Source organism: Quercus robur, chromosome 3 (genome assembly GCF_932294415.1).
Source record: "Quercus robur chromosome 3, dhQueRobu3.1, whole genome shotgun sequence".
Classification (NCBI taxonomy): Eukaryota; Viridiplantae; Streptophyta; class Magnoliopsida; order Fagales; family Fagaceae; genus Quercus; species Quercus robur.
Genome location: NC_065536.1, coordinates 34547735 through 34559921, shown reverse-complemented (window position 1 = coordinate 34559921; position 12187 = coordinate 34547735). Strand labels below are relative to the sequence as shown.

Genomic DNA, 12187 nt, shown 5'->3' with positions numbered 1-12187 from the left:
GTTGCTATTTTTTTTTTCATGAAGATTTTTTTTTATTATAAAAGATTAGATGAAGAATTTGGATTGTAATCAAATTAAGATAGAATTTGGATTGTAATCAAATTATGAATTTTATCAACTTAGAAATTATAAGAGAAGTTAAAATCATATAAACATGTACTATACTACTACGTTGCTAGTTTTATAAAAAAAAAGTTTATGATTTTTATCCACTTAGAAATTATAGGAGAAGAAAAATATATCTATTTTTTTTTAAATCTACAAAAAATTTTGCAATTTGGTGAAGCCACTTGGATCAACTATGGCTTCTAAGCCCAACTTTTATTATATATTACATGATATGATTTTTAGTATTTTACAAAACATTTATTATATAGTAAATTTTCATTTATTAAACTAAAACACATATATAATGATAACTTCGAAACGGTACACACATATGAAATTGACTTCTTTGCATTGTACACCACTAGAAATCTTGCTAATTAAATATCGAATGTGGTATTGTTTATTACGTTTGTGTACATGTTCATCATAAAAAATTACGTTTGTGTACATTAAGTATTTCATATTTTAAGTGTGGAATTATTTAAAAATTGTGGATAAAATATGTGAAATTATAGATAAAATACAGAATATATATGATCTAGTGAATAAGAATATTTTCTTATTAGAAATAAAATACAGGTCACAATCTCTAGTATCAAATATGCATTGTAAACGTAGTATTTTTTAAGAGCTATTTGAACCCTCCAAGAAATCCTTTGAGATGCTGTGTGGGGCTTTTCCCGCACAAGCTATTTGTCCGCTTTGGGGAGTCAAGCCCGCACGGTTTTGTCACGAAGGGGTGAGAGCTAAGGATTAGCCTTGCTATGTCCTCAGTCCCACATCACCTAAGTGAGCGCCCCACGCATGCCTTATAAGCTCTTGGGCAAAGGCATGGTGTACCACTACTCCGCAGCTCTTGGGCAAAGGCATGGTGTACCACTACTCTGCATGCGGAGTAGTGGTACACCATCCCTTTGCCCAAGAGCTTATAAGGCATGCGTGGGGCGCTCACTTAGGCGATGTGGGATTGAGGACATAGCAAGGCTAATCCTTAGCTCTCACCTCTTCGTGACAAAACCGTGTGATCCCAAAGCGGACAAATAGCTTGTGCGGGAAAATCCCCACATAGAAGCCATATGTGATCCCAACTCCCAAGAATTGAAAGTAAACAATCAAATTGGGTTTTATTTTTTTATTTACTTGTTTTTGTTGATAATCATGAAATTTGGTTCTTTCTTTCCTTTTTTTTTAGCTATTTTATAACTGATCGATGAGTCCATTCAAAGAATCAAAATTAGTGGTTCAATATCAACCTTTCAAATAAGCTATTTCTTTATAGCCATTTTATAAATGATCCACGAGTCCATCAAAAATCGTGGTTCAATATCAACCTTTCAAATAAGCTATTTCTTTATAGCCATTTTATAAATGATCGATAAGTCCATCAAAAATCGTGGTTCAATATCAACCTTTTTGATGATGCCGAAAATACCACCAGTAAGCCACACAGTCCTCGCGCGCTCCAAATAGCACCTGCATAGCGAAAAGAAAGGACCTAGCAGAGAGTACCGGTGTGGTACCGGCCAAATACCCTCCGAAAGTCAAGTCAGAACTATTCTCACTACTCTAGAGTGTTAGAGAGGGTAAATTATATGTACCTCGGTTCATAAGAGTGCTTGGGTTTTTATAGTAGTAAGGCTTGACCCCTTTTCCTTAGAGTAGAAGTCTTTTCATTATAGGAATCTCTTTGGGCATATTTTGCGGGATCCTTTCCATATAGGAATCCTTGTTACAAAACGTGGAGGGCAAGTCATTTACTTATACACGCAAACGTGGTTAGCAAGCATTCTTTGACAATACCGTCAGCTTATATTATGCCTTCGGTCTTTATACCGTCAGTTTCAAGATGACCTTTCAGCCTTATCTTACCATCGGCCTATAGTGCCTACACTTACAACTTTATCCTGCCGTCAGTAATTAGACTGGCTGACAGACGAGTAGATACCGTCGCTATAATTCCGTCGGCTTATCTTGACCAATTTGTTTTATCCTCATCACTTTCAAATAAGTTATATTTAACAAGGCGCCCTAGAAGACGAAATTGTCTACGACTTGTTACTGAAAATTGTCAAAGCTTAGGAAGAATAAAATAGTAAAACCGATTCACACGTCTTATTGTGGATGTGGACTTGTGGAATGTGGAGTTGGGACCACTTTTGAATTTTTTATTCTTCTTTTACAATTACTATGAATTCAGTCGTTGAGTTATAGCTATTTCTATTAAATATATAAAAAGATTCAAGAGGCTAAGGCAGTCTAGTAATGGTGTTTAAACAACGAAAACTGTTATTTAAACATCACAACACTGGCATGTATTTTTATACACTTTTTACCTATATGTATTTTCATAAAATTTAAACAACGTTACTAAAAATATTTTATTAAACGGGCTCTAAAAAATGACCTTAGTCCAGTTTGGAGGCATGATACTAAAAATAATGCACCATTTCATGCTTTCTGCACTGGCTTTGGTTTGGTCAATTTGGTGAGATGCCTTTTGTTTTTTTGTTTTGTTTTGTTTTTGTTTTTGTTTTTGTTTTTATTTTTTATTTTTTTTCAAGTACGCCCAGTTTTGTTTGAGCTTATTTTTTATTTTGGTTTTGGTTTTTTTTAATGTTTATATGCTTATTTTGGTTTAGAAGTTGTTATACCGTGATCATACTTATACAATAATGAGAAATGATATATTCACAACACTTATACAACAAATCATAAATAGCGAGTTGTTATATTTAAAAGTAATTTCATTAGCAGGTTTAAATTAGAACTAATTTGAGCTATTGGGCAAGAAAAACAAGGTGTTTGTGGAAATGAAAAGATGGTTTGGGAACACAACACTAGATATTGTATCTATAGGATGGTTGTAGGTAAGCGATTTGGTGGGGCTATGACCAAGGATGAGAATGAATGGAATGATGAATGTCGAAAGGCATTGAGAGATTTTTTTCGATTTGACTGGGACATTTGTGGTGTTAGATGCACTTCCTTATCTAAAGTGGTTGGACATGGGAGGATATGAGAAATCTATGGAAAAGACAAAGAATTGGATCATAAAGTTGGAGGATGGCTAGAAGAAAATAAGTAGAGGAAATTGTGTGGTGGGATGAAGGAAAACCAGGATTTTATGAATGTATTGTTATCCATTGTCACTGATGAGGATAAGATTTCCAGTTATGATGCTGATACAATCATCAAAGCTACATGCATGGTAAGGTTTTTTTTTTTTTTTTTGCCCTTTTTTTTCATAACCATATTAATTCACGAATACAATAAACACTATTAAAAATCTTTCTAAATATCAAATAGGTTTATTGCACACTCATTAGTGTACATTGTTTGTACATATTATGTATTCATTGTTAAGTGTGGACATGTTTAAAAAACTGTGGACAACATGTGTGAAATTATAGGTACTATATTGTAAATACATAGTATATATATAAATGAGTGTATAAGAATATTTTCTCATTCCAAAATATTGGTCACAATCTCTAATATTCGCATTGGCAAACGTAGTCTTTTTTTTGGGTGGGGCAAAAGTAGTAGAGTTAGCAATTTTAATTTGAACACTCCTCCAAGAAATCCTTTGTAAAGTCATATGTGACGTCTCAACTCCTAAGACTTGAAAGGAGTAACAATCAAATTTGATTTTTTCTTTAGCTGCTATTTGATAAATGATCAATTAGTCCATTCAAAATCGGTGGTCCAATATTAATATTTCAAATAAGTCATTCACCAAATCACTCAGGAAGACGAAATTGCCAACGAACACGTTCCCGAAAATTGTAGAAGTCAGGAAGACATTTTGGATCCTAAAAATAGCAAAATTGATTCACTCTTGTCTTATTGTGGAAGTGGACTTGTAGAGTTGAGCATTTACATTGTACAAAAATTTCTGTCTATTTTAGCATAAGAACCTACTTTTTTATTATTATTTTATATTCTCATTTTTCAAAACAGTCCATATCATATTATCAATTTTAGACTACATTTCATTAAAATATCAAATTTTCTTGATTTTTAAATTTGTTTCTCTTTCTTCATACACAACTACTACTATCCACTCTTTCTCTTTATACTCAAGATACATAAAGAAATAATAAACATTTAAATACAAAATGAATAGTGTCAGTATAAATTTACATGGATACTGTAATAAACTTGTAAATTTATGAACTTATACACAGACTGATTTGAGTCATTTTTAGGCAAAATTATATAAATTCTACACCTTTTTCTTTTATACACAGACTAATGTTTAGAAGGACGTTAATTCCCCACATTCCATTTACATTACTTTTGCATTGTAGGGCCTTATCTTAGCTGCCACAGATACAACAACAGTAATTTTGACATGGACTCTCTCTTTACTTTCTAAATAACCGTGAAACTCTAAAGAAAGCTCAACAAGAATTAGATATCCAAGTTGGTAGAGAAAGGCACGTGAAGGAATTAGATGTGAAAAACTTGGAGTATCTACAAGCTATCCTCAAAGAAACAATGCATTTATACCATGCTGCACCACTTTTAGTGCCACATGAGTCCTTGGAAGACTGTACTTTGGCTGGCTATAACATCCCAACAGTTACACGACTCCTAGTTAATGTTCCAAAACTACATCGAGACCCAAGTGTGTGGGTGGATCCAACCGAATTTCGACCTGAAAGATTCCTTACAACTCACAAGGGTGTTGATGTTAAGGGCCAACATTTTGACTTGATACCATTTGGCAGTGGTAGAAGAATGTGCCCTGGGATTTCATTTGCTCTTCAAGTTACACAACTCACACTAGCTACCTTGTTGCATGCTTTCGAAATTGCAACCCATCTAATGAACCCGTAGACATGACTGAGAACGTTGGACTTACCAACCTAAAAGCCACCCCATTGGAAGTCGATCTTACTTCTCATCTTGCTGCTTAAGTGTATGCATAATTTGAATGCTATTGTATGATAAATAATATCAATTCATATGTAATAATAATAATAATAATAATTGTAGGGATTAGGGCCCAAAGTAGCATATTGGGTCTTGGGTCTTGTCTCAGGACATAGACAAGCCCGAGGAGGAATGAATAGCTACTAAGCGGTTCCTAATTGAAATCTCACAAGTGAGGTATGAATAGAAGGATATCTGAGGAGGAATACCTCCTCGGACATGACAAATGTAGTCCAAGTATGTACCAAATGTGCCCTGTGAACGTATGAGAAGGAAGGAAACTCAAAATGTTTAAGGAAAAACTATTACCATCGCATTAAATGCATTGCAGTTACTTTTCTGGCCGCATTTATGTGGAGAAGATCTCTGAACAGTATTGCCTTGGCTACCACAACTCATAGAAGGCTGAAAGGGGTGTCTGATGAGATGGGTACTCAAGTAGAGACTCAGATGATCAACAAGTGTAGGATCAAGATAATCCAAGAGTAGCTATATAATGTGAAAGACCCTCCATGAGAAAGGGATCGAAGGAGGGAGAGGAAAAAGAGGAAGCAATCTAAATTATTCTAAGTGGACATGGTATCTAGATTTAACCTCCTCGGACTGGAAGTCTATTAATATCAACATCATTGGTTCGTATTTGAACGCCATGCAATTTAATACTAACCGTTGTCCAATTCATTAAGACCTAGTTCTCTAACCCATTCTTTACAAATTTATTATATTAGGCTCATTAGACCAAGATTCCATACATTTTGGGCTTGGGCCTCAAACCATGACCCTACAATAATAAAAAATTATCTCATGAGTTGAACCACAAAGTTGTGTGTTTTCTTCATGTAGATCACTATAAATTATTAGTTTTCATTTGCTAAAACTATTCGGTCAAAGTTTTAATTATTACTTTCAATTTAAAGTAGATAGGTTAGAATGTTAGTTAAACTATTACATTCATTATTTTGTAATAATTTAAGATTTTGGAACAATCGACAATTTTTTGTGATATCAGAGTAGATGATTTGGAGTTAGAAACTTATCTCCTCTTGGGAAAGTATTTGTTTGCTAGTTATGACCTGTTATAGGTTTAAATCCTATAATAACAACAACAACAATAATAATAATAATAATAATAATAATAATAATATCTATCATGTCAAAATTCATTATCCCAAACAACAAGTTGCCAGTCGCTTTTTCAACCTAGAATTGATTTATTTTCATGTGTTAACAATTAACACCATTCATCCAAGTCTCGTACATGCTTGAATTTTATTTTTCTTATTTATATGCAAGTTGGAAATTTATTAGAACACAATTACAAACTCACTTATAGAAACTCGGGCACTTGTCTGTACACAAACTCATTTATTCTTGATAAAGAGAAAACTCAACTACAACGTGTCAACAACAACTACAACTACATTTTAATAAGTTCTAATATACTAAATAGAGTAATAGACAATGGAATTTATATATAATATCTTAAAGTTAAAGAGTTGTATTTATTATTGTTATACGCTTCTATTGAGTCATATTAGCATGGTACTTAGGTAAAATTTGGTCTATTCGGTTCGTTTCGATCCATTCACTCCAATTTTGTCCATTCTTGATCCATTTTGGTCTAGTTTGGTCCACTCAGTCTGCTTCAGTTTATTTTGGACTAATTAGGCCTAAAATTGTTATTTTTGTAGATTGCCTTTTTAGTTTTAGGCTCAAAATTTTATTTTTTGTTTCTTAATTTTTGGGTTGAAAAGTATGATTTTTTGTTTCCTATTTGGGCTAAAATCTTTACTTTTGGACTAAAAAATAGAAACAAAATAGGTATAGAAATTAGAGATATAAACCCTTAAAAAGTAATAAAAATTTTAAATATTTGAAAGATGACTTTAAAGTTCAAATTTCAATAATATAGGTATTATACTTATATTTGGAAAAACAAAAAATGCTATAATTGTAATAAACTTATATAATAATTTAAATTCAATATTCTTGGATATGTTCAAATTAATTAATCGATTATTGTTTATTAAAAAAATCATTTTAAAAACTCATTTTCAATTTATATAAAATAATATTATAATTATGTAATTTAAACAAGTGACCTAACTATTAAAGAAATTTTCACTTGAACGAAAAATATTTAATATGGTACAAAATCGATGAAGCTTCCTTTGACATCCGCTTGAACTTTAATCTCCCATCTGACAGACGTACTGAACAATATTTTTTTAATACTTGAATTGTTTGCCATGGAAAATTTTGTTTCTTTGAATCCAAATATGGTATACTATAACCCCCCATCACAGCTTGCTAATAACAGATTGTAGGTTTCTTTCTTTCCGCTTGTTCATACCCCAATCCGTTACCTTTTCCCATTGAGTTGGTGGGTTGCATAGCAAATATAGATTCATCGTCTTCTTCCAAACTTATAGTTTAATTTGAACCTAACCCAAACTATAAGAAAGGGACTTCATAGCTACTTTCATTCTAAAGGAAATCGAAGAACCAATTTGTGGCGAAATTATGTAATTTATCAAAGTCATTAATAAATGTTAGCCGCTTGGCGTAGGGAGAATGTAGGAACTTGATTCAATAGTGATTTTTAGAACCCAACTCTTGTTATATATATATTTACCAAATAATTTTAAAATTCAAATTCTTTGAAATTATCACAAATTATAAGAAAACTATGTAATTTGGTAAAGTTTTTAATAAATATTAATAAACTGAGGCAACCACAATTTTAGGATCCAATTGTTTATTATATGGTATGTAATACTTGTCTAATTTCTCTTGCCTTTGTGGTTGTCCTTTTCAAATTAGGGAAAACATTGCAAGTTTTGAGTTATAGTTTATCAAAACAAATAAAAACCTCCCTCAAATGGACTAAGAAATGCTACACCAGACAATTGCACGTGAGCTGGTTGGTGGGGACCTAAACCCAAGTTAAAGAACTAAGAAATGTGACATTATAAAAAGTTGTAAACCCCTTACATTCTTCTCAAAAATAAAAATAAGAACCCCTTGAATGAGATTTTCGCCGCAGTCTAAAGACCTTAAATAGCAAACATACGCTCTTCCTTCTCTTATAATATTCCTTCACAACTTCTATCTTCTATGGCCAACATCTTCGCCTTTTTTCTATTTCTCTTCTTTCTTTTATACTTATGTATATCAAGAAGAGTTCAAAAATCTGATAGTAAAAGGAAAGTTCCACCGAAAGCTGGCAGTGCATGGCCTTTGATTGGCCATCTCCACCTATTAGGAGGGTCACAACCACCCCATATAACCTTGGGTAACATGGCTGACAAGTATGGACCAATCTTCACTATCTGGTTGGGTGTGCATCGAACTCTAGTAGTAAGCAGTTGGGAGATAGCTAAAGAATGTTTTACCACTAATGACAAAGCCTTTGCCAACCGTCCAAAAGGTCTAGCTCTAGAAATATTGGGCTACAACTATGCCATGTTTGGGTTTAGCCCTTACGGTCCTTACTGGCGCCAAGTGAGAAAGATGGCCATGCTGGAAGTCCTCTCAAACCACCGCCTTGAGACGCTCAAACACATTAGAGAGGCGGAGGTAGATAATTCTATAAAAGAGATATTTGAGCTATTGGGTAAAAAAAACAAGGTGTTTGTGGAAATGGAAAGATGGTTTGGGTACACAACACTAAACATGGTATCTAGGATGGTTGTAGGTAAGCAATTTGGTGGGACTACAACTAAGGAAAATGAAGGGAATGATGAATATCGAAAGGCAATGAGAGAATTTTTCGATTTGTCTGGGACATTTGTTGTGTCAGATGCACTTCCTTATCTAAGGTGGTTGGACGTGGGAGGATATGAGAAAGCTATGAAGAAGACAGCAACAAAATTGGATCATATGGTTGGAGAATGGCTAGAAGAACATAAGCAGAGGAAATTGTGCGGTGGGATGAAGGAACCCCAAGATTTTATGGATGTTTTGCTATCCATTGTCACTGACGAGGATGAGATTTCCAGTTATGATGCTGATACAATCATCAAAGCTACATGCTTGGTAAGAGTTTTCTTTTTTCATAACCATATTATTTTACACCTACATTATAGTATTGTTCACTCACCTAAGATCAGATTTCTCCCCAAATTTCACAATCTAATCTGACTTTCTCCTCTCTCAGTCTCTTCTATTCTTCATCTTTGTTTTTTCTCTGCTTCACATTGCTTACTTTTCTTCGTTTTCTCAATGTGTTCCTGATCAAATCTTCATCTCCTTTGTGTCTTTTTCCCCTCACAGACCTTCATGTTTTCCTTTGTGACCATTTGTTTCTTTTTTTACATTTTGATTTTCCATGTGATGAAAATGAGATAAGACTTTACTACCCAAAGCGCTCACATGGTCACATGCATGGTGACAGACAACATGTGGAGGAGATTAAAAGAAATTTAAAAAGCAACAAATGTTAAAAATATTGTAAATTAATATGTTATAGATCATAAAAAATAATTTTGATATTTATTTACTTTGTTATAGTAATTAACCGATTACTTTTATCATCTTATCAATTTATAAATTTTATGTTGTAAAATTCGTAGTATTTTTAGCATTTTACAAAACATTTATTATAGTAAATTTTCATTTATTAAACTAAAACACATATATAGCAGTAACTGTAAAACGATATAAAATATATTGTTTTGATGGTTAACTGAAACAAATTCTAATACGAAATTGACTCCCTTACATTGTACATCATTAGAAACCTTGCTAAATATCAAATATGGTATAGTTTATTGCATATTCATTTGTGTACATCGTTTGTATATATTAAGTATTTCACATGTTAAGTGTGGATGTATTTAAAAATTGTGAATAAGATGTGTGAAATTATAAATACTGCACGTATAGTAAATACAGAGTATATATTAACCAGTGAATAAGAATATTTTCTTATTCGAAATAAAATCTAGGTCACAATCTCTGGTATCAAATATGCATTGGTAAACGTAGTATTTTTTAAGAGCTATTTGAACCCTTTGAGAAGCCATATGTGATCCCAACTCCCAAGAATTGAAAGTAACAATCAAATTTGATTCTTTTTTTTGTTGATAATCATGAAATTTGGTTCTTTCTTTGCTTTTCTTTAGCTATTTTATTGATCGATGACTTCATTCAAAATCGGTGGTTCAACATCAACCTTTTTCAAATAAGTTATTCAACTGAACCGCCCGAGAAAAAGAAATCGTCAACGACATGTTACTGAAAATTGTCAAAGCCTAGGGCGACATTTTGGATCCTAAGAATATAAAATAGTAAAACTGATTCACACGTCTTATTGTGGATGTCGACTTGTGGAGTTAGGACTTAGGATCACGTTTTGAAACTTTTGAAACTTTTTTTTCCTTATTTTACAATTTCTATGAAACTCAGTTGTTGAGTTATATCTATTTCTTTTTGTATTAACTATATAAAAAGATTCATGAGGCTAAAAAAATAGTGTTTTTAGTTTAGTCAAGTTTTGGAGGCATTCTACTAAAAGAATGCACCATTTCATACTTTCTATACTGGCTTTGGTTTGGTTAATTTGGTGAGATGGCTTTGTTTCTTTTGTTTTTATTTTTTTCAAGTACGCCTAGTTTGGTTTCAGCTTATTTTTGTTCTCTACTGTTTATACGCATATTTTGGTTTAGGGTTGTTATGAAGATCTTCAATTGTAGCATATGACATCATTCATTACTATTGTGATAATTTATGACAAAATTTTAGCAAAACTCAATTGTTTATTGTTGTAAGATGATGATATTCATTATCATTTTTAGAAGTTTTTAGTGAGTGAAACCTTTAGCAAATAGGTTCTAAGAAACTATCAAATAGATATTCATATATTAAATAGTTATTATAAGTTTAATTATGTGGTTTCATATTTCTTTGAATAAAAGTTCTATTTTATTCTTCTCACTCAAGGAGCAACACATGCCTTGCACATGCCACCCAAACTAGTTTTAACTTAAAAGCATCAATGTAAAAAGCTCTCTCTTTGTTTGTTTCAAAGTAATATTTTTTTGGAAAATAAATTGTTTTCCAAAAATTATTTTAGAAAAAAAACTCATTTTCTTATATTTGGTAGAGACCTTAAAATGAGTTGAAAAACTCTCTCATGACTTTCTTTTTAGTTTTGTGTGAGATAGAGTTGTTTTCTAGAGAATTTTAGAGTAAAATAACTCTATCTCATGCTAAGCTAAATATAAATAATAGATTTCCTTTGACCCTTCTCTTAGATACTAACAAATACAGAAAAATGCTAAAAATTTTCTTCACATAATGATTGCATTAAAACAATCAGAGCACAGGCCACTTATGAATTCCTCACATTCCAATTATATTACTTTTGCAGGGCCTTATCTTAGCGGCCACAGACACAACAACAGTAACATTGACATGGGCCCTCTCTTTACTTCTCAACAACCGTGAAGCTCTAAAGAAAGCTAAACAAGAATTAGACATCCAGGTTGGTAGAGAAAGGCAAGTGAAGGAATCAGATGTGAAAAATTTGGAGTATCTCCAAGCTATCCTTAAAGAAACAATGCGTTTATACCCAGCTGGACCACTCTTAGTGCCACACGAGTCCTTGGAAGACTGTACTTTGGCTGGCTATAACATCCCAATAGGTACACGACTTCTTGTTAATGTTCCAAAACTCCATCGAGACCCAAGTGTGTGGGTGAATCCAACTGAATTTCGACCTGAAAGATTCCTTACAACTCACAAGGATGTTGATGTTAAGGGCCAACATTTTGAGTTGATACCATTTGGCAGTGGTAGAAGAATGTGCCCTGGGATTTCATTTGCTTTACAAGTTACACAACTCACACTAGCTACCTTGTTGCACACTTTCGAAATTGCAACCCCATCTAATGAACCAGTGGACATGACTGAGAAAGTTGGACTTACCAACCTAAAAGCCACCCCATTAGAAGTCAGTCTTACTCCTTGCCTTGCAACTCAAGCATATGCATAATTTGAATGGTATTCTGTGATAAATAATATCAATTCATATGTAATATGAAAATAATATATAAAAACCTTTGATCTTATGAGTTGTACCACAAAGTTGTGTTTTCTCCATGTAGATCACTATAAATATATTTGTTTTCTTTAGCTA

The 12187-nt window shown here is 32.7% G+C and overlaps 1 protein-coding gene across 1 annotated transcript; it reads left to right on the top strand.

Annotated features, from left to right (window-relative positions):
* The first annotated feature begins 8051 nt into the window (after positions 1–8051).
* On the top strand, positions 8052–12187 carry LOC126717887 (cytochrome P450 CYP82D47-like). Its single transcript, XM_050419840.1, has 2 exons — positions 8052–9084; positions 11420–12187. Exons 1-2 carry the CDS (start codon positions 8164–8166, stop codon positions 12041–12043), a joined length of 1545 nt encoding a protein of 514 aa, XP_050275797.1. The 5' UTR covers positions 8052–8163; the 3' UTR covers positions 12044–12187.